Source organism: Trichechus manatus, unplaced genomic scaffold (assembly GCF_000243295.1).
Source record: "Trichechus manatus latirostris isolate Lorelei unplaced genomic scaffold, TriManLat1.0 scaffold00204, whole genome shotgun sequence".
Lineage (NCBI taxonomy): Eukaryota > Metazoa > Chordata > Mammalia > Sirenia > Trichechidae > Trichechus > Trichechus manatus.
Genome location: NW_004444140.1, coordinates 415,175 through 435,753, shown reverse-complemented (window position 1 = coordinate 435,753; position 20,579 = coordinate 415,175). Strand labels below are relative to the sequence as shown.

At 46.8% G+C, this 20,579-nt stretch overlaps 1 protein-coding gene across 1 annotated transcript; it reads left to right on the top strand.

The window, feature by feature from the left end:
- The first annotated feature begins 4,481 nt into the window (after window positions 1-4,481).
- On the top strand, window positions 4,482-16,629 carry SYPL2 (synaptophysin like 2). Its single transcript, XM_004388030.2, has 6 exons — window positions 4,482-4,761; window positions 4,934-5,008; window positions 11,807-11,931; window positions 13,027-13,228; window positions 14,214-14,405; window positions 15,852-16,629. The coding sequence occupies exons 1-6, from the start codon at window positions 4,708-4,710 to the stop codon at window positions 15,996-15,998; spliced, it is 795 nt and encodes a 264-aa protein (XP_004388087.1). The 5' UTR covers window positions 4,482-4,707; the 3' UTR covers window positions 15,999-16,629.
- Window positions 16,630-20,579: the final 3,950 nt, after the last annotated feature.

Genomic DNA, 20,579 nt, shown 5'->3' with positions numbered 1-20,579 from the left:
ATTTAATGCAATTCCAATCAAAATTCTAGCAGGATGTTTTTTCTTTGTAGCTATAAACAAGCTGACTCTAAAATTTATTTGGAAAGGAAAAGGAACTAGAATAGCTAAAAAAAATTTTTTGAAGAACAAATTTGAAGGAATCATATTACCCAATTTTACTATATGTGTTGCTAAAGCGAGCATCATATTACCCTATTTTAAGACTCACTATAAAACTATGGAAGGAGCCCTGGTGGTGCAGTGGTTAAGCACTCAGCTACTAACTGAAAGGTTGGTGGTTCAAACCCATCAGCCGCTCCACGGGAGAAAGATGTAGCGGTCTGCTTTGTAAAGATTACTGCCTTGGGAGCCGTATGGACATTTCTACTCAGTCTTATAGGGTCACTATGATTTGGAATTGACTCGATGGCAATGGGTTATGGGTTATGAAACCATGGTATCCAACACAATGTGGTATTGGCAGAGGGGCAGAAACATAGATCAATGGAGTAGAATAGAGATCCAGAAATAGACTTACACAAATATGGCCAATTGATTTTTTACAAAAGTGCAAAAGCAATTCAATGGAGAAAGTATAGTCTTTTCAAAAAAAGGTTGGAACAATTGGACTATCCATATGCAAAAATAATGAACCTTGACCTAAATTCACACCTTACACAAAAGATAACTCAAAATATCTCAATGTAAAGCATGAAACTATAAAACATTTAGAAGAAAACATATGATAAAATCTTCATGACCTAGGGTTAGGCAAAGAGTTCTTAGACATAATGCCAAAACCATGATCCATAAAATTTAAAAAAATGGTAAACTTCACCAAAACTTAAAACTTGCTCTTGCAAAAGACAGTGTTAATGTTGAATTGGTGTATGTTTTGCTGTGTGTATTTTCACCACATTAAAAAAAAAAAAAAAAGACTCTGCCAAGAGAATGAAAAGAATCTGTAGACTGTGATAAAATGTTTGCAAGTGATATTTACAACAAAGGATGCACATCCAGAATATATATATAAAGAATTCTCAAAACTCAATAGTAAGAAACAACCCAGTTCAAAAATGAGCAAAGAACTAGAACAGAGACTTCACCAAAGAAGATATAAAAATGGCAAAAAGCACTTAAAAAGACGTTTAATATTGTTAGCCTTTGGAGAAATGCAAATTAAAACCACAGTGAGATACCACTGCACATCTTTCATAGTGGCTCAGAAAAAAAAACAAAAAAAACAAAAACCTGACAATACCAAGTGCTGACAAAGATGAGAAGCAACTGGAGCACATTGCTGGTGGGAATGTAAAATGTTAGTCACTCTAGAGAACAGTTTGGTGGATTCTTCTAAAGTTAAACATACATTTACTGTAAGACCTAGCAATACAAATTCTGGACATTTATCCTAGAAATAATAACTCAGGTTCACACAAAAACCTCTGCAAAAATGTTTATGGCAACTCTCCTCATAATAACTAAAAAATGGAAACAACCCAATTGTACTTCAGCAAGCAAATGGATAAATGATATCCACTGAAATATGATGGATCATATTTCACATGGTAGAATATTACTCAGCAATAAAAAGGGACAAACTACTGATACATGCAACAATATGGATAAATCTCAAAAACATTGTGATGAGTGGAAGAAGGTAGACATAAAAGAGTATACACTGTATAATCCATTTATTTGAAATCCTTGGAAAAACAAAATGAATTTATAATGACAGAAAGCAGATCAATGTTTGCCTGGGGATTGATTCCAAAAGGATACAAGGGAGCTGTTTGGGGTGATATTATCTTCATTGTGGTGATGATTACATGGGTATATACATATTTCAAAATTCAAAGTTGAAAATGTACACATCTTACAACCTAGCCAGTCTACTTTTAGGTATAGAGCAATGTTTACTGTACTGCTGGTAAAGCAAAAAACCAAACCCGTTGCCGTCAAGTTGATTTCGACTCATAGTGACCCTATATGACAGAGTAGAACTGCCCCATAGGGTTTCCAGGGAGTGCCTAGTAGATTCAAACTGCTGACCTTTTGGTTAGCAGCCATAGCTCTTAACCACTACACCACCAGGGTTTCCATATTGCTGGTAGGGACCCATTATTAGTGAATCATCAGATCAATTTAGTGTATCTACCCAGAGGAGTATTTACCCTGAAGTTAATGAAGCTTAAACTTACGGTCCCTCACTTGTAAAGCTTCTTACAAAGCCTGCTTCCTAATTTTGTATTCTTTTTCTAAAATGGGACCCCAATTGTATAAAATTTAGACTCCACAAAACCTGCATCTGCTTCTGGATGACCAGAATTTTTTTTAAATATTAAATAGAATAGAAAATATGAGCATGTTTTGTGAAACTTTTGTTTCCATTTACATAGTGGGTCATGATGTTAAAAATGTATTTCCTACAGGATTTGTGGTGAAAAAAAAAGAAGCTTTGAAATTCAATGCAGTAAAAAACAAAAAGATGTGTACACAGTCAATGCAGCCCTGTTTGTAAGAGTGAGCATTGGGAAACAACCTAAAACTCCATCAGTATGAGAATAAAGACATTGTGGTATATATATGCAGTGAAAGTCTATACAGCTAAAATGAACGAACTAAAGCTACATGAATCAAAGTAGATGACTCTCATAAACACGACATTAAGTGAAAAAGCAGGTTGCTGAAGGTTACCTAAAGCAAGATACTATTAGATAAAGTTTAAAACTATTTGAAAAAGAATGCTATGTCTGGTGAGTTTCTATGAATTGTTTTAGATACGTTCATATTTAGGAAAAGTATAAAAACGTATCAAGCTGATAAAAAAACAAATTTAGGACAAGATAGTGGTTACTTCTAGGGAGTAAGAGGGAGGAAGGGAATACCACGAGGTATACACAGGGCTTTGATTTTATATGCAGTTTTTATTTCTTTTTTAAAGAATGAATTTGAGGCAAATAAAGAAAATGTTAAAGTTTGACAAGGCTGGTTGGTGGTGTATGGATTTTGCTGTGTTATTCTGTATTCTTTTCTGACTGTGTTGTATTCTGCATCCATATTGTTGGAAACATTGGTAATAAGTATTATTTTACATTCATGTAGTGTGGGCATTTACACACATCACCCCACTTCATCCTCATGATGACCTTATGAAGTAAGTACGACAGACATTATTAAACCGCTTCCACAGAACAGGAACCTAAGACTGTAGAACAACGTATTAAGAGCTGAACTGGGGACTCAGCGGTTCCTTCACTAGCCTAAATCTGTACAGCAAGTCCTCTGGAGAAGTTTCCTTCAACAAGTCCAGGTGGCCTGATCCCAACCCAGGTCACTTGCCCCAGGGGAACCTTGGGAAGTCACTTTCTCAGTGGCGGAATGAATTGTGTTAATGATAGCCAGTGTTTACTCAAAAAGCTGTCATTCTGAAGTGTGTGTGGAGGTGGGGAGACCTCCAGGAATGACTTTGTGATGAGATGGATACATAGTTACAAGCCAACTCTTAGGAAGCACAGTCCTCTTTCTCCTCCGGGCTGCTGCCCGCTGTCTGAGTCAGTGTCCTTGGGCAAATTACTTAACCTTTTACTGCTTACATTTACATTCCGTAAAGCAAACGTGTAAGTTTCACGACTACCCACTGTGGGGAGAGGGGGATGTTCCTGCAAAACATTTTTTTTAAATTAAGGATCGATATAAGGTTAATCAAAATGCAACAATGTCAACTTTTCGATACAAACTGCATTCTTTGCCTACCCCCTTCTCCTAAAGCTTTTTTTCCCCCACCCTCATCTGGTGATGGTCATTTTAAAGAAAATTGAATTTATACTTTTTAATGAACAATAATGTTTAAATTACTAACAAAACACACGAGAGCTTTTTGTTGTTAAAAAGTCAAAATCAAAAAATTAAAACACTGCCTAAATTTATAGAATAAAATTGAGTAATTTATATTCTATCGTCTTTTCGTCTGTACTGCACGTGACAATTTTGGAAGTAAACGGTTTGTTAAGCGTAAGATTTAGAACCTTGATTTGGGGGTAAGTAACCTCAACACTGATAATGCCTGAGGAAAACTCTTTAAGGTGTAGGTATTATGTCGCTATGAGTCGGAATCGACTCGACGGCACCTAACAACGACAACATTATGGTATGGAAAAGGAGAAAAGCCAACGCAGAGCGGCTCGAATCCCAGAAAACTGGGGAAAGATGAACTAGGAACTCGTGCGCCTGCATGCTCCAGGCGAGGGTGCCGACTTCGTAGGTGGAACTGGAGCGACTGTCATGCTTCCGTGGGGACGGATCTGGAGGCTTCTGGCTAAGAGCCTGAGCCCCTCGCAGCGGAGCTGCTCGCAGAAGGCACAGGTCCCTTTAAGGCGCGGGGTTGACAAGGGGAGAGCAGGGGGCGGGAGGAGGGGGTAGCTAGCGCTAGCCACGTGACTCGGCTGCCAAGTTCGCTCCGGAGTTTGACAGAAGTTTGAATCGGACTTGGGGGATTTCTGCAGCCGGCGGGGCAGAGCCGCGGCCGCGGCCTCGGCGAGCGCGAGCAGCAGCGCCCCGCGACCCACCCCGCCAGCCTGGAGCCCGGCCCACCGACGGCCGCTCGCGCTCCAGCCCCACTCGCTTACGCCGCCGCGGGCCTGCAGCCCCCAGCCCGACCGCGCTCCCCGCAGCTTCCAGGCGAGGAAGCCGAGCCCCCGCGCTGCGCCCAGGCCCCGCTGCTCCAGCATGTCCTCGACAGAGAGCTCGGGCCGCACCGCGGACAAGTCGCCGCGCGAGCAGGTACTTTCCGCGCGCCCCTCCGCCTCCGGGAGTCTCTTCACCGCGCCTTCTCCACCTGGGTGTCTGGTCCAGCCCTTGTTCCTCCCTCTCCCCACGGTGGGAGTGGTGGGGAGGGGTCCCAGCGCTTTCCCAGCTCCTGCTACTGCTCTGACCTCCCGCCCTGCCTCCGCAGGTAGACCGGCCGCTCGTGGGGCTGCGCTGGCATCGGCTGGAGGAGCCGCTGGGCTTCATCAAAGTTCTCCAGTGGGTGAGTCGCTGCCTCAGCCTTGGGCTATTTCGGGAGCTTGGGCTGTGACGCTGCCCTGGAGCAATGTGGCCTGGGTGGGGGTTGGGGGGTGCTGTGGCCCGGCCACGGCAGAAGGGCGGGGGGCGGTGACAGGTGGGCGGGGGAGGGGCCGGCTGGGCTGCTTCTCCAGCACTTGGTGGCAGGAGCGTGAGGAGCGAGGCATGTGGAGTCCCGGATTCAGTCCTTCTATGTGCAAGGAGCCTTTGCCCAGGGCGCTCGCATTTCACCCGGGCAAGAGGACCAGGGTGTAACATTTCCAGAACTCTGATCCTGCACATACCACTCCTCAGTGGCGGGAGGGGGAAGGAGGACGACCAGGGGGACAAGGTCCACTCTTCACCGTGAGTGAGGCCTCAGAGGGCAAAAGAAGGAAGGAGGCAGGCGATGGAAACCATCCTGCCCCTAAATCCACCAGGACTTGGTTGATCCTGGGAGTGGACTTAGACCATAGGATCCAGACACTCCGTGGTTGCCCTGTTGAGGTTACCTGGGTAATCTCGGTTCCTCTATAATTGAGTGAGGGAGTGGGCAAATCAATGGATGGAGCTCATGGCTCTAGGATTAAATAGAAGAAATAAAAACAAATAAATAAAAATCACAGCGCAGCTAATACGTGACTTGTAGAATAAGATAGAACACTGAGCTGGGAATTTGGGGCCTTGGGTTCCCAGCTGTGTGACCTTGGGCAAGTCACTTCTCTGGGCCTCAGTTTCCTCATTAGTCAAATGGGAGGATATCTGTAGAGTCCTCTTATGCTCTAAGTGAGTTAAACCAAAAACCAAACCTGTTGCAGTTGAGCTGATTCTGACTCATAGCTACCCTGTAGGACAGAGTAGAACCGCCCCATAGGGTTTCCAAGGAGCGGCTGGCTGGTGACCTTTAGGTTAGCAGCCGAGCTCTTAACTACTGTGCCACCAGGGCTCCCTAAATGGGTTAGTATGCTACAAAATTGCCCTACATTAAGATTTCCCTGTGACCTGGAGGAAGGCACTACATCAGGGCCTCAGTTTCCCCTGTACTGTCGAGGGGGAATAGCATCACCTTGCCTCACTAGTACTTTGAGACACTGGTATGCTCTCTGTCCTTCCCAGTGCCCAAGGCCTCCTAGGTGTAAATTAGGAATGTGGACAGGTATAGTCACTCTTTCAAATCATACAGACTTGTAAGCATTAGTGCACTATGGCAGAAAAGATGTGAGTTAGTCAATCCACCCACAAATGGTGTGTGAATAACTTCATGTGTCCTCAGTACAGAATTCAGCTCGGGAATAAATTACCGTTAATACTGAGGAGAATTGCATTCTAAAGGGCTTTGAACTCACTGGAGACGAGTTAGCACTGTATTACCAATTCCTAAGTCATGGTTTGAATGAGAATCACCAGATCTGGAATTCAGGGGGCAATAGTGCATTTGGGGTTACCTCTGGATATCTGAGCCCCTGATTGGGGCTACAGGCCAGCCTGGAGAGCTCCCTAGTGGGAACCCTAGGACCTGGCAGGGACTTTCCACTCTCCCTACTGCCTCAAGAGCAGTTGAACTGACTGCTGACTGAGCTTTTACACTGCCCCCCACTACCCTGTTCTGACCCACCACTCGAGTGACAAAGGGAGCCGTGTAAGAATGATATTAAGACACCAAGTGCCTGGCACACAGAACTAGCAGAACCATTATGAGCGATCCAGAGGAGCAGAACCTGACATATAAAAGTATAATTTTATCATTAAACTAGACAAATGGACCTAATGGAAATTTGAGAAAGACTGTTAAGGGATGAGGGAGACAATGAGATTATTAGACCATGGAGTTGTCTTCCCTGGAGAGATTTTGAAAAGCTCCCTTCTTCAGTCCTTCCATCTTTTTCTCCCCTCTCCCTCCCCCTCGCCAATACACACATTTCTATAAAGGCTGCACAAAGCAATGGGTAGGGAAATGATCCAGTCTTGTCCCAGGGTCAGCACTGATGCCCTGAGGGCTAAGATCTCTTTGACTTTCTGATCCTTGACTTCTTAGAGAAGGGTTATGTGAAACAGAGGCCCCTTTCTCTCATAATGCTAAGTCCTGGGCCTGGACCAGACTCTGAACTCAGCCTTCATTCGCAGGGTAGCATTATAAGGCGACATGGTTTGCTTTTATTGTCATCCTAGCAGCCTGGGTTCAGGAGCATGAGTTTCACTTGCCCTGAATCTCTGCGGATAAGCTAACATTAAAATACGCGAAGACCAGCATCAGAAATGACAGTGGAAATGTCATTTAGGTTTTTTACTCATTTCCTGCTTGGAAGGATCAAATGCTTCTGACTGGAGAAGGAAAACAAACAAACAAACACAAATCTTGCAGTTATTGTAATGGTAATCAAAAACTTTCGTTGGTATTATTATCAAAAAGCAAAGGTTTTACTGGAATCCTTGCAAGAAAAAAGTAATGTTATTCTTTCGCTCGTCAGGGGCTTAGTTTAGAGGGTTTTTTTTTTTTTTTTTAAATTCAGAAATTCACTAATCTCACCCTCAATTCCAATTCTGGAGTCTCACTAAGTCTATACTAAGCTAAAGAAGTAAGATGGGTGTAGGCCAATTATTGGAGAATGAGTTTTTTTTTTTTTTAAAAGAAAAAGGCTGACTCTCCGAGGTCAGATGAACCTTGGTTTGAATCCAGTCTCCTCTGCTTTCTAGCCATGGAAACTTGGGTAAGTGATGAAATCTTAATGGACCTCAGTTTCCTTATCTGTAAATGAGGGTGAGACCTATCTCATAGGCTCACTGGGAGGATTACAGGAAGTACTAGCTGTAAAGCATCTGCCCTAGGGAGCATTCATGAGGACCACGGGGAGCCTGGCACTCCAGGAGGTATTCAGTAAGCATTGGGTTCCTTTCCTCCTATTCCTGAACCTCTCCTTCCCCTTGAACCTTAGTAACACTTTCCCCCCTTATGCAGACTGTCCAGCTAGACTTACTGTTTGGTGAGGTTATTCAAATGTCACTGCCAAATCCTTGCTTTAATGGTAAGGTACAGAAGAATCTTCTGGGTTACTTTGTTCTTGTTCCCATTTGCTTATAAATAAGTCATATCATCTTTAACTGGGTGTGCCCCTGATCGATAATTCACCTTTGGGGCACCAATGTCGCTTGTTTGGCTCTGGGGTATCTGTGATGAAAATAAGCTATTTCAGTAAGTGTGGGGAAGGTGAAAGAACACCATCAGAGTCCATAACACCTATGGGATGATTGTGGGAGAAGAATTTGGGGAGGGAACCCGTCTTCCTTGTACCCTGCATTAACTGGTGATATTAGAGTACTAGAGACTGACTAGTCAGCATCAAAGTGGAGCCTCATCCTTAAACTGGGAAGGTTATTCTGACATCTTTTCCAAGAGATGCAGAGGCAGGAGGTGGAGGAGCTGAAGGGTTGTGCATGAACACACACCTCCACCCTCCATCCCTAGCAATGCAGGTCCAAGAGGGGGAAGGCTGATGGGCACCAGACTCCAGAGATTCTCCTTGTCTCCGGGCCCCCATCTTTCCTTGGCTCCTGTTCATTATGACCAGTTTGTTCATCTTAGAGTCTTGTGGTTGGTACAGTAGTGGTTTCAGTTCTTTCCCTCTCTTCTCTGTGGCTCAGACACCTAGCACAGTTAGGGAAGAAATCAAATCTGATGCAGCAAAGTGGAGGGGTAGAAGTCGTGGAGGGGGTTCAGAAAGGGTGTCCTTCTCTGCCCCTGTATCCCAGGCACAGAACTACTTTCTCCTTGTAATCCTCCCTCTACGTGGTAGGGTTCTCTGTTTTAACCTTAATGATTGTGATGCAGGGTTTTGTTTTTGTTTGTTTTAACATGACATTGTCCTTTATGGATGTGAACTCTTGAGAGCAGGAGCCGGGTCTGATTCATCTTTGTGTCTCCAGCACCAATATTTGAATATTTGTTGAATTAATGAATGAAATGGAAAGATTAGTGGACAGGGAATCAGCAGATGTGAATCCTAAGCCTGGCTTTCACATTAGCTAAATGTGACCTTGAGGAAGTCACTTAATCTTTTGGGGCTTCAGTTTACATCTCTGTGAAATGAGACGTTGAACTCAGTAATCTCTGAGATCCTTTTTCCTCTGCTGTCCTGTGAACCTGTGAGATTCTCCTCAGATTTTTCCCTTCTTCCCCTAGCATAGCAAACTGTTATCTGGCACCATCTGATTAAGTGAAGTTCAGATTTAGTAATATCTGCTGGATAATAAAGAGTTATCATATAAGGTGTTTAAAGATTATTGACTTTTGAAGAATCAGAATATAAGAGAATACACTTAATACTAAGGTTGTTAGTATATTTTGCCCTCTGAGGAATCAGAAAGCAGGGCTCAGGACTTTTAGAACCTCAGGGTCATCATCTAGACACAGCAGAACTTTCTGAGATGATGGAAAAGTTCTATCATCTGTGCTGTCCAGTATGGTACCTGCTAGCCACATGTGGCTATTGGACACTTGAAACGAGGAACTTAATTTTTCCTTTTATTTAATTTTAATTAATTTAAATAATCACATGTGGCTAGTGGCTATTATATTGGATAGTGCAGCTCTAGAATATGAGCTTCCTAATGACAGGGACTTTTTTTTTTCTCGGTTGTTCACTGCTAGAACAATGCCTGGTACATAGTCGATGCTCAATAAGTATTCTTTCTGTAGATGTTCAGGAGTGCCTGTCAAAAGAGTGTTAATGAAGAGAAGAGTCAGTAGCTGACTGCTCACTGCTCTGAATAGAAATACCTACTTTCTTAGGGAAGCTTTATGGAGCCATTCACTGACTAACTGCCAAAGTGAAAAATATATCCAACTGTGCTGCCCTTCCTAGAATGTGACACCCTAATTGTGTCCAGTTCTGGGCACCAGAAGCTAAGAAGGATAAAGGAACTTCTAAGAGGAATCAGAGAGGCACAGAGCTGACAGAAAATTAGAGAATTCCTATGAGGAAGAGCTAGAAAAGTTCCATTATTATGCCACCAGTGAGGCAGCTTGGAGTATGTAAAGGGTAACTGAGCAAAGGCTTTCAGTGACTTCTCTCCAACTCTGTTAAGAAGGTGAGCAAACAGGGCTCTACTGCAGCCTCGAGATTTAAGTTCAATGAGAATGTTATTCAGGCATTGGAGAGAGGTTTCTTGGATATCTTTAAAAATGGGGAGAATCCTCATTGGTATGGAACAAATCTCCTAGGAACAGAGAAGTGCCCATTATGACCTTCAGAGAGGGGTCAGTGGCTCCAGCATGGAGGAGATCTGCCAGGCAAGGCAATGCAAGGCAGATACCACCCGGGGACAGAGCACAGCTGTTGGCAGGCCCAGCCAAGAGCACATTACCCTCAAAGAATGGGATACTTCCAGAGCTGGAAAAGGCTTCTAGATTGTCTACTCCCAACCCCTCATTTTACAGATAAGGAAAGATTCAGAGAGGGGACTGACATCAGAGGTCACCCAACTAATTAGTGACAGGGCCAGGACTAGAACCTAGATTTCCTGACTCCTAACCCAGGTCTCTTTCTACTCCATAATAGTAACAAGCATTAGCAAAATAATATGTGCACAGCTCTATTCTCTTCACTGGGATACAGGACTGGGATGTAGATTAGCTGTCTTCCAGGTGCTTAATATCCAAGGCGCTGAGTCACAGAGAAACATATAGAAAATGAACAATACAGAATAAACTCACTGCTAAGTAAGAGTGATTACGTTGTGTACAAGCCAATGGTAAGTGCACAGGAAACTGGGCCCGAGTTGACGATGTGGGAGGATAAATGGATTCCAATTTGTCACCTCCTTTATTAACCAAAGTGTGTTTCCCCAGAAAGAAATTTGGAAGTCATTGAATGAGAAAATGTCATTTCACTGAAGGCGGGAGGTTTAGTGAAATGTGTTGAAAGGTGGAGAGGAAAACAATTCAAGTGGTCTGAAATGTCCTTGGTTCTTAACATTGAGAAATGGCAGCATCAACAGATTACTGAGGGAAACACCAGTGGGGAAATAGTAGAAAACTGATAAGGCAAGTGGAGGGCACTTACCTCTGGGCTTGAGCCAGGACTGTCAGCTTTGGCCCAGCCAGTCAGCACTGTCACTAGGAGGAGATGTGCCTTTGGGGTAGAAGAGAAGTTAGGCTGGCAGTACCATGGAGCAGCAGCGTAGCCCCCTGCCTGCTGGTTCCTCTGAAGGCTTGGCAGAAGTTGTCCTCGCCAGCAACACTCCCAGTACTGAAGCCGGAAGCCACTGGGAGTGAGCAATAAGGCAATAACAGGTATCGATGGCTGGTTCAAAGGAGAAATGGAAATTGTTCCAGTCATGCCTGATCTAGGTTGGTGCAGAAAAAGTTATTTCTGAGGGTGCTTCTCCCTTGGGGAGGAGATCCAAGTCTAGTTTTAAGCTAAAAGTTTCCAAAAGCCTGACTTGGCAGAGATTTTGTTAGTCATCATCTTAAGGGCATCTCGTCCCCAGTGTCATGTTCAATGAAAAGACCGGGAAACTGTCCATTTTCTCTATCTTCCTCCCAGGCACTACTCAATGCTAACCTTCTTCATTGGCTATTTGGTCCAGCACCATGTACAGCGAACACAGCCCTCTGAGGCTGGGAGACCAGTGAGGGCTATGGGTCCCTGCCCAGGAGGAGCTTGATTAAAGAGAATCCTCCTCCCCCCATATCTGTACCCTGCTGGGAGTCAGGGGTGGTACCTAGGGAATTTGTCTCAGCCCGATGAGGACCTCTGACTCTCAAAGGGACTTTACTCTCCCCCAGCTCTTTGCTATTTTCGCCTTCGGGTCCTGCGGCTCCTACAGCGGGGAGACAGGAGCAACGGTTCGCTGCAACAACGAAGCCAAGGACGTGAGCTCCATCCTTGTTTCATTTGGCTATCCCTTCAGGTGAGAAGGAATTTGTTCTGACCCAGCACAGCTTCTCTCACTGGATTGGCAGGACCTGCTTGATCCTCCTCCAGAAGCCTGAAGACCATTTGTTGTGTGCCACTCCATATTCACATAGAATTACAAGACTTGGGTCCTTCCTTCACTTTAGGAATTTCAGACACACTGACCAGGGAAAAACATAAGGGAAACATGGATAGATCATTGTTACAATAATGTTCCAGCCCACAGACAACCAAAAGCAGGAAACAACAGTTTACACAGAAAGAACTCATGTAATTTGGGGAGGAAGCTTAAAAGAGTCTGGGTAAGTTCAGCAGGTCTCTCTGACCCTCGGCAGCCCAACTCTCTGCCTTGAAGGTAAGGCAGCTTGTTAGTACTTAGATCGTAAAGAGATAATGTGGAATGATGCTCACCTGGTATACCACTAGAATACAAGGAGGCACACTTTGACCAGAAGGTATAAGAGAGCACTGTCTCTTGGGTATTTGGGAGCTTAGGGAGAGGGGAGAATGAGTGTTCAGAGGAAGAGGATAGGCCTCCTCTCTTCAGAAATTTTCTAGTGTCAGCACCCAAGTTATATGAACAGTCTCTTGGATATAATAGTTTGTTTTTCTCTCTTTATTTTGTTCAATATAGTCTCATCGAGAGGCCTAAATAAGGCCTGATAATGGGTGATTCCAACCTCATCTTGGGTATTGTAGGCATCTGCTTTCCCAGGGGGCAGAATGAAGCCCATCTGCATAGTGGTTTGACTTCCAGAAATAGATGGACTATATTATGGTAGTGACCTGAAAGGCCCTGAAAATACTTGGAAATACATGGTCATCATGTCTGGGCAGGATGGATGAGTGTCAGGTGGCAGCTAAGGAGGAGGTAGGGTTTGACTGGAATCCCCAGGAAGTTTGTAGGAGTCCTGTCTTGACTGCAAGGCCCCCTCAAGAAACGTTATCCCCTAAGTACTCCCTGCCCCTTGGCTCTGAAAGAGTCTCAGGGTCAGAACTAGCACAGGACTACTTCAAGGGCCGACAGCCCCCTAGCTTCACAGGAAGAGGCTTTTCCTGAGCTCAGCGTGTCCTCCCCTCTGGCCTACAGGTTGAACCGGGTCCAGTATGAGATGCCCCTCTGCGATGATGACTCCACCTCCAAGACCCTACACCTCATGGGGGACTTCTCTGCCCCTGCCGAGTTCTTTGTGACTCTAGGCATCTTTTCCTTCTTCTACACCATGGCTGCACTTGTCCTCTACCTGCGCTTCCACAAGCTCTACACTGAGAACAAGCGCTTCCCTCTAGTGGTGAGTGGTTGGGTGCAGAGTCTAGAGGAGTGGGTCAGAGAAACTGAGGAGATGTTCATTCTGGAAGTGAAGTCAGAGCTGGGAGGGTGGGAGTGCAGGTTAGGGAGGACAAATATGGCGGCCTTCCTGGGCCCCGACACCCATATTTGGACCTCCTAAATCTCCCTGCCAGCTCTTTGCTGTTGGTCCCTTCAGGAACTGTGGCTCCACAGTTCCCTGTGCCAGTAGGAGGCCCTACTCTCAGGACTCTGCCCCTACCAACCTCCCATTGCCCCTCCTGCTCTCCAGCCTCCTCCTGCTCTAAGGAGGTACAATAGCAGCATGGAGAAGCAGGCTCAGGAGTCAGACTGTGTGGCTTCGAATCCCAGCCTGTCCCTTACTAGCTATGTGATCTTGCATGCGTTACTTATCTTCTCAAAGCTTCAGTTTCCTCAACTCTAAAATCGGAATAAAAAAAGTACCTACTCATAGTGGTTTTGGGGTATAAAATGAGATAAGGCATGTAAAGTATCTGGTACATAAGTAGCCTTAGTAAGTGTTAGCTGTTAACAATATTCTCGTTTACCCTCTTCCTATCCCAGGGATGAAAGGGGTGCCTCAGGGGATCCTACTTGCCCCCTGAAGTCTGCCCTTACTCTGTCATCAGTTACAGCTGAGCCATGGTGATAAAAGGAAAGGCTGGAAGGAGAGAGTGGAAAGTTTAGGCCACCTGGGTTTTGAACTGAAGCTGACCAGCAGATGTCCTGGTACATTTTTGCTTAGTTCGCAGGGCTTGGGCAGGGTCAGCCTTGAGAGGCAGGATTCCTTTGGTGGCAGTAAACAGCCTCCTTAGGTCAATTTGGCTTCCCGAGGCTCTAGGTCTTGGGCAGGATGGGAAGAAGCATCTGTTCCAGGACCCCAGGATCCTAGTGTATCACAGCAGTTGCAAAACAAGTAGGGGCTTATGGGGGCCTGAGTAAATTTCCTATGTCTCTGTTCCTACTAGGACTTCTGCGTGACTGTCTCCTTCACCTTCTTCTGGCTGGTAGCTGCAGCTGCTTGGGGCAAGGGCCTGACGGACATCAAGGGGGCCACCCGGCCATCCAGCCTGACTGCAGCTATGTCTGTGTGCCATGGAGAGGAAGCTGTGTGCAGTGCCGGGGCCACGCCTTCCATGGGCCTGGTCAACATCTCTGTGGTGAGACCTCTGGCTCTGCAGGGACCTGAGGGAGGCAGTGCTATCCCAGCTGCCCAGACCTGTCCCAGCTAGTAGGTTCTGAGAAGGGCAGAGAGGATATCCCCAGAGCTGATGTCCCCTGCACCTGATGCTGACTGCTGGCCCCTGGCAGATCCTGAACAGACATTATGCGATGGAGGGATTGAAAGCCACTTAACCTCCTGTTCCTTCCTCCTTCTGCATTCTGCCTTCCCGTTTCCCTTCTCTTCTCCTCTCCTCCAGACATGGTCGCACTCCTCCTACCTGCTTTACAATGTGCATGTGCGTGTGTATGTGTGTGAGTGTGTGTGTGTGTGTGTACACGTGAGCATGTGAAGGGGGAGCTCTGTCAGGAGCAGGACTGAGGCTGGGCTCAAAGCTGGGAGCAGGCCTGGAGTGAGTGAAAAGGGGCTCATTATTGCTCAGGCCTCCAGGCTGGAAAGGGCCTTCCTGGCAGTGTTAGGTCCAGCTGGCATGCGCATGCTTGGCTGTGCCAATTATTAAAATGTTGAAATATTTCCCTATCAGTTAGTAGATAGCTGAGGCCTTGAGCTTTTCAAATGCCACCTATTATCCCAGCCATCTCAGCCCTGCCCTTGTGAGCCTGAACCTCAGTAGGGTCCAGCAACTGAAGGGTTTAATGGCTGCACACTAAGGAGTCTTCTGGACCTTGCTGGAGCCCAACATTTTATTGTGAAAAATTTCACACATAGAGCATAGGTGAAAGAATTTTACAGTGAACACCCACGTACTCACCACCTAGACTGTACCATTAATATTGTACCAGACTTGCTCTATCACACATCTACCCGCCTCTCCCCATCTATCAATCCGTCTTATTTTTAACGCATTTCAAAGTTAATTGCAGACATCAGTACACTTCCTCTTAAGCATCTCCTGCTGATAGGTTTTTCAATGTTTTGAATAAATATTTGAATATCACGCTGGCTGGGTCCCTGGCCCTTGGGAAGGAGCACCTTGGACAGTTCCAGCCACACCCATCCCACAGAAGGTGCTTCAGACAGGGTCACACGTGGCTTTGGGGCGCTCCCCCAGGGTCCCGGCTCTTGGCTCCTTGCTGTGCTTTGTACAATGCTCTCCTCTATGATCCAGTCTCCTAGACATCAAGCTACTCCCTGGGCACGTGCTAGGGACAGAGTTAGACACTTTAACTTGAGAATCTCTTAGTGGGTTATGGCCTGGAACCCTGCCTTTATCCAGTTCTCTGTCTTTTAGTCTTCCTAGTCCTCTGAGCCTCTTCACACCACACCCTGGTGTGCACACACGCACACACACACACACACACACACACACACACACACACACACACACACACACACACACACACACACACAGAGGAACTCCCCCCTTCCGGTTCTCAGAGTGTCCCCTTAGTAGTCTCACAAACTCCCCCTGATGTCTTTGCAGCTCTTTGGCTTTATCAACTTCTTCCTGTGGGCCGGGAACTGTTGGTTTGTGTTCAAGGAGACCCCGTGGCATGGGCAGAGCCAGGACCAGGGCCAGGGCCCCAGCCAGGAGAGCGCCACTGAGCAGGGAGCCGTTGAGAAGCAGTAAGCAGCCCCCACCTGGCTACTCCGGAACTGGACAGCACCTCTTCAACCATCTCCGGCTTCCAGGACCTTCCTTTTCCTCCTCCCTCAACTCCCCTCCCCCATCATTCTGGGCTTTGAGCTTTGAGAAGATGGATGGGCAGGCATGAGCCTCTGAAACCTGGGCAGCCCTTCCAGTGGCTTTCTGTCCCTCATTTTGCTAGAACCCCAGATGGCAGGAGCTCAGTGCTTCTTGTCTACTGCCTGGACCCAGGCATCTTACTTGGGGTCTTACTCATACCCTCATAGCCTCTGAGAACCAGCCTCTGCTGCAGGTGAGGGTTGGGGGCAGGAGACCAGAGCCCTGAGACTGGTTCCTGGCATCCTCCTTTATCTCAACCTGTCCAGCTTCAATAAAAGGGAGGAGGGGAAATTGGCTGGCAGCCTTCTCCTTGGTCCCTTGCATGAAGGGCCCAGCAGTGGTTTGGTGACCCCTCTCAATGGTTGTCATCCAGGTCTGTGTCTGCATTGATCTCCGGGCAGCTCGGAGCTCGGTGTGCTTCCCACTCTCCTCTCTGGCCTCTGCTTGCCCACAGAGTCCATCATATATGAACCAGGGAGGCTGACTGGCCTAGAAAACAGCCTTTTAGAGGGTCCCGATGAGGCCTGGAAATCAGTGGGGAGTAGATAAATTGCAACCAAGTTGCAATTTCAATCATCCCCACAAGAAACCACAGCCAGGAAACTTGCTGGCAGAAATCAGTTTCTTCTGTTCCCTCAGTCTCCCCACCACCCTGGCGGGGACACTTTTCACCAACTCTCTACACTCATTAAAAACAAAAAACAAAACAAAACCCTTTGCCATCGAGTCGATTCCGACTCATAGCAACCCTACAGGACAGAGTAGAACTGCCCCATAGGGCTTCCAAGGAGTGGCTGGTGGATTCGAACTGCAGACTTTTTGGTTAACAGCTGAGTTCTTAGCCACTGTACCACCAGGGCTCCCTAAGCTCATACTTACCCTAAAAACTCCTGATCTTCCTCCCTCGTGGGCTTGTTCTCACACTTGGGACACAAGATGAGAGGTCTAGGAGATTTTTCCATTTTAACCACCTCCCTACCCCCCAACTCCAACCTCTCTGTCCATCTCTTTAACCAGCCTCTTGAGTAAGAGGCACTCGAGATCCTTTTTGAAGTCTGTCCAGGCCTTCCTTTCATTCCTGTGGGGCCAGTTTGGGGCTTTGCAAAGGCCCAAAGGATCATCATGAGGCTAAGTTGCCCCAGAACCCCAGGACATGGATGGATGGGCCCATTTCTTCCTCACTCTCTGCTCATTTTATTTTTTTGCTCCTACTCTGGTTGCTTTTTCATACTTCTCCTTCTCACTTTTACAAAAGGATATGACCCTCCCTTTGCTCTCCCATTCCTTCCCTGCTTCATTTTTCCTAGGCCCTATCCCCTCCCCAGCCCAGGGCAGGCTGTTGCTATTGGTGCTTCTTCACTTCGGGACCCAGTTCCATATTTGTCTTTGGTGTGTCTCCTCTTCCTGACACCTCCTTCAGTCCTCCTCTGGACCCCAAGGCCTGAGAGTCTGTGCTAACTGAGTAAGGACCACTCATCTCCTACCGAGCTCAAAACACCTCAATCCGCCCTGGCCACGGGGCTGCTACGGAAGGATGAAGAGGGAAGAATCCAACCATTTTCCAATCCAGTGCCAGCTGGCCCACTTAGCATCCCAAAGGTGAAAGTGCCCTGTGCCAATCTTTTCTCAGCACTGAGTCAGTACTCTCCAACTGCCTCACCTCCCTAAATGCCATCCATACTATTGTGTGCATTTCTGGGGTACTTGGGAGTGAGCACCTTTGACTTTGGGCCAGTCATTTCCTTTTTGGGTCAGAGTTTCCCTACTTGTCAGGGGGAGTATGGGATTTAGATCCCCAAATGCTCCAGAATCCTTCAGCAAAGAATTAGATTTCTTTTTTTTTGAAGATTTTGAGGAAGAGATTTTAGGAGGGAAGAAAGGAGATGGGGGTGATAGTGTTTCTAAGTCTGAACCTCTCTCTCTGTCCTGAGCTGTCCCCATGATTTCTCAAGGACAAGGGGGGACAATTTTGCCTACAGCTCCAGAGACACAGAAAACAAAGGGTGACCTTTATTTTACTTCAAGCTGGCCCCTGTGGGGGTCTGTGAGCAGCTTCTTCTGGAACTTTGTTTGGATTCTGTGTACATATTTATAATTTATTTGAAATGTGATGGATAAAGTGTTCTCATTTGGGGGCAGAAGTAAGCAACTGGCCCTTCAACTAGGGAAAGGGGGGTATTCACTCATGTCAAGGACTCCTTGCCTGGAACTCTCCCTAGACCAGAGAAGGCTCTTTCTCCTTCTCCTCAAGAGGCTGACTCGTTCTCAGCCAGCAGAGCCTTGATTTAGGCTATGGCCTTTCTCCCCATGGCCACCCTAAAAGGAAAGGCTACTTCACCTCATCACTTCCAGAGGACCAGGCTGGGCCAGTTGCCGAGAGGTGTCTTCACAGGACTCACATCTCCTCCAACCAGGGCTGGCATCACCATTTTGCCTAGTGAGGCCTGAAGTAGGAGAAGGTGTCTGGTTTCTCCAGCTGCTGCAGGAGGCCAACAGGCAGGGCACTTGCCCTTTGCCTTAGTGAACTCTGACCCTGCCAGGGTACCCACCTATGACATTTCCTGGACATGAGTTCCCTTTGCCATCATAGTCATAGATCTCCTACTTCCAGGATTGCAGATCAGGGGTGGGGGTGGGGGCTGGGGGGAGAATGTTGCATGTTGTTTTCTGGTGCTTGTTATTACACATTTGAATAAACAGTGCTGTGAGCATTTGCCATGAAGGAGCTAAGACTGGAGCCCTTCTGGGAATTTTTTTTTTTTTCCTTTTTACCCCTTGCTTTAAGTTCTTGGACCAATATCAGCATTTCCACCAACACACCATTCCACTCCTCTCCACCCTACATCCCAAGTAATAGGGTCTGCTGGCTGAGCAGTTGTTCCTGGCAGGCTCCAGTCTGGTGACATCTCCTCTTTTGGTGTCATCTAGTTAGTCCAAAGTAACTGGGACTCATTAGCAAATTTGGGGCAAACTCAAAAGGTGAGGGATAGCAGCTTCCACAATGCTGTTTACATTTGGTCTCCTACCATCTGTGACCCAGACAAGCCTCCTGTCAGTAGTTGATGGCCATATGCTTTACTCTCCTAACTACAAAGTTCTTGCTGAACAAACTTGCACATCTATCCCTCTTCCGATAGACAGTCACACGTTACACTTACATCCCCTAGAAAAATGCACTTGGATATAATTTTACATTCAATTTCACCAGATTACCGGACCCCTTAAAGATCATTTATGGATCTCAGGTTAAGAATCCCTGCCCTCAGAGAGTATCCTTGAAATACTTAAACCGTCCCTGGATGAAAAGGAAGAAAGTCTGAGGTCTTGGAGTCACAGACCTTGATCTATTTGCTCTCAAATTTGGTTTTCCCTTAGCTGAAGGAATGAGTATAGGGTGAGGTATGAGAGATTGAGTAGGGAAAAGAGGATTAGTGTCTCTTTTAAGATGTGATAGTGGTCGTGGAGGGGAGCAGAGTTTTGTCTCTTGATTGTGTGAGGGTGGGAATAAATGTTATCAGCCGAGAAAAAGAAAGAGGCGGATGATGAAGGTACTTTCCAGGCCTTAGCAAGGAAAATGACAGATCTGATGAGAAATCTCCCTATGCCGAAGCTCCGGTAGCAGCCCTTTCAGTAGAGAAAATATTCATTAGAAAAAGCAGCCTAAGTGATGGATGGAGTCAGGGTCCAGCCAGGGTTTGGGAAGAGGCAGTACAGGGTATTGATCGCAGTTCTCAGGAGGAGAGAGACAGATCAGCAGACGTATGCTGCAAACACCAGCAGCCTCAGGGCCACCCCAGTTCCGGGGCTGGCTCATGGCTCGGAGATAGCCTTCTGTCATCCTGACAGGTGATCTTGGTCAGCTCAGCCAGGTCCTCCCAAGCCCAGACAACGCCACTCCAGCCCTCTCTTCTGCATCAGAGCGGCGTGGGCTTCCCACAGAGGCGGCACAATATGGGAGCCGATAACCCTCCCCCACGCCAACCTCTGTGTCCTTCAGCACATCCTACAGACTCCCTCCCCTTGCCCTTCTGATTCACAGCGCCCACTTCCCTGCACCTACCCTATTCGATCTAGAGGGGAGCAGAGTCGCTTAGTGGCCGCCAGCCCGTGAAGGGGCGCCAGCCAGCTGGCGGACGCACAGCGTAGAGGGGCGTCTTGGGCAGAGAGAGGTTTGAGGCTGGGGTGTGCACACAGTCAGTTTGGAAGAGTGGACTGGTAGCACGAAAAATGTGTGCACAAGGGTCAGAAGACGAGGTCCTGGGGTTTTGGTCTTCACTTTTTCCTCCCCAATTGGGCATTTCAGAGGGGTTTTAGCAGTAAGATCGGTAGGCAACAGCGCACCCTCCAAGACTACATTTCCCAGAAGGCTATGCGGGCGGGCGGGGAAGGGGAAGGCTGCTTGCGCTGCGCTTGCGCAGAAAGTGAGCTGGATGGGGTTGGGATGGGGGAGAGGGGAGGCGTGCC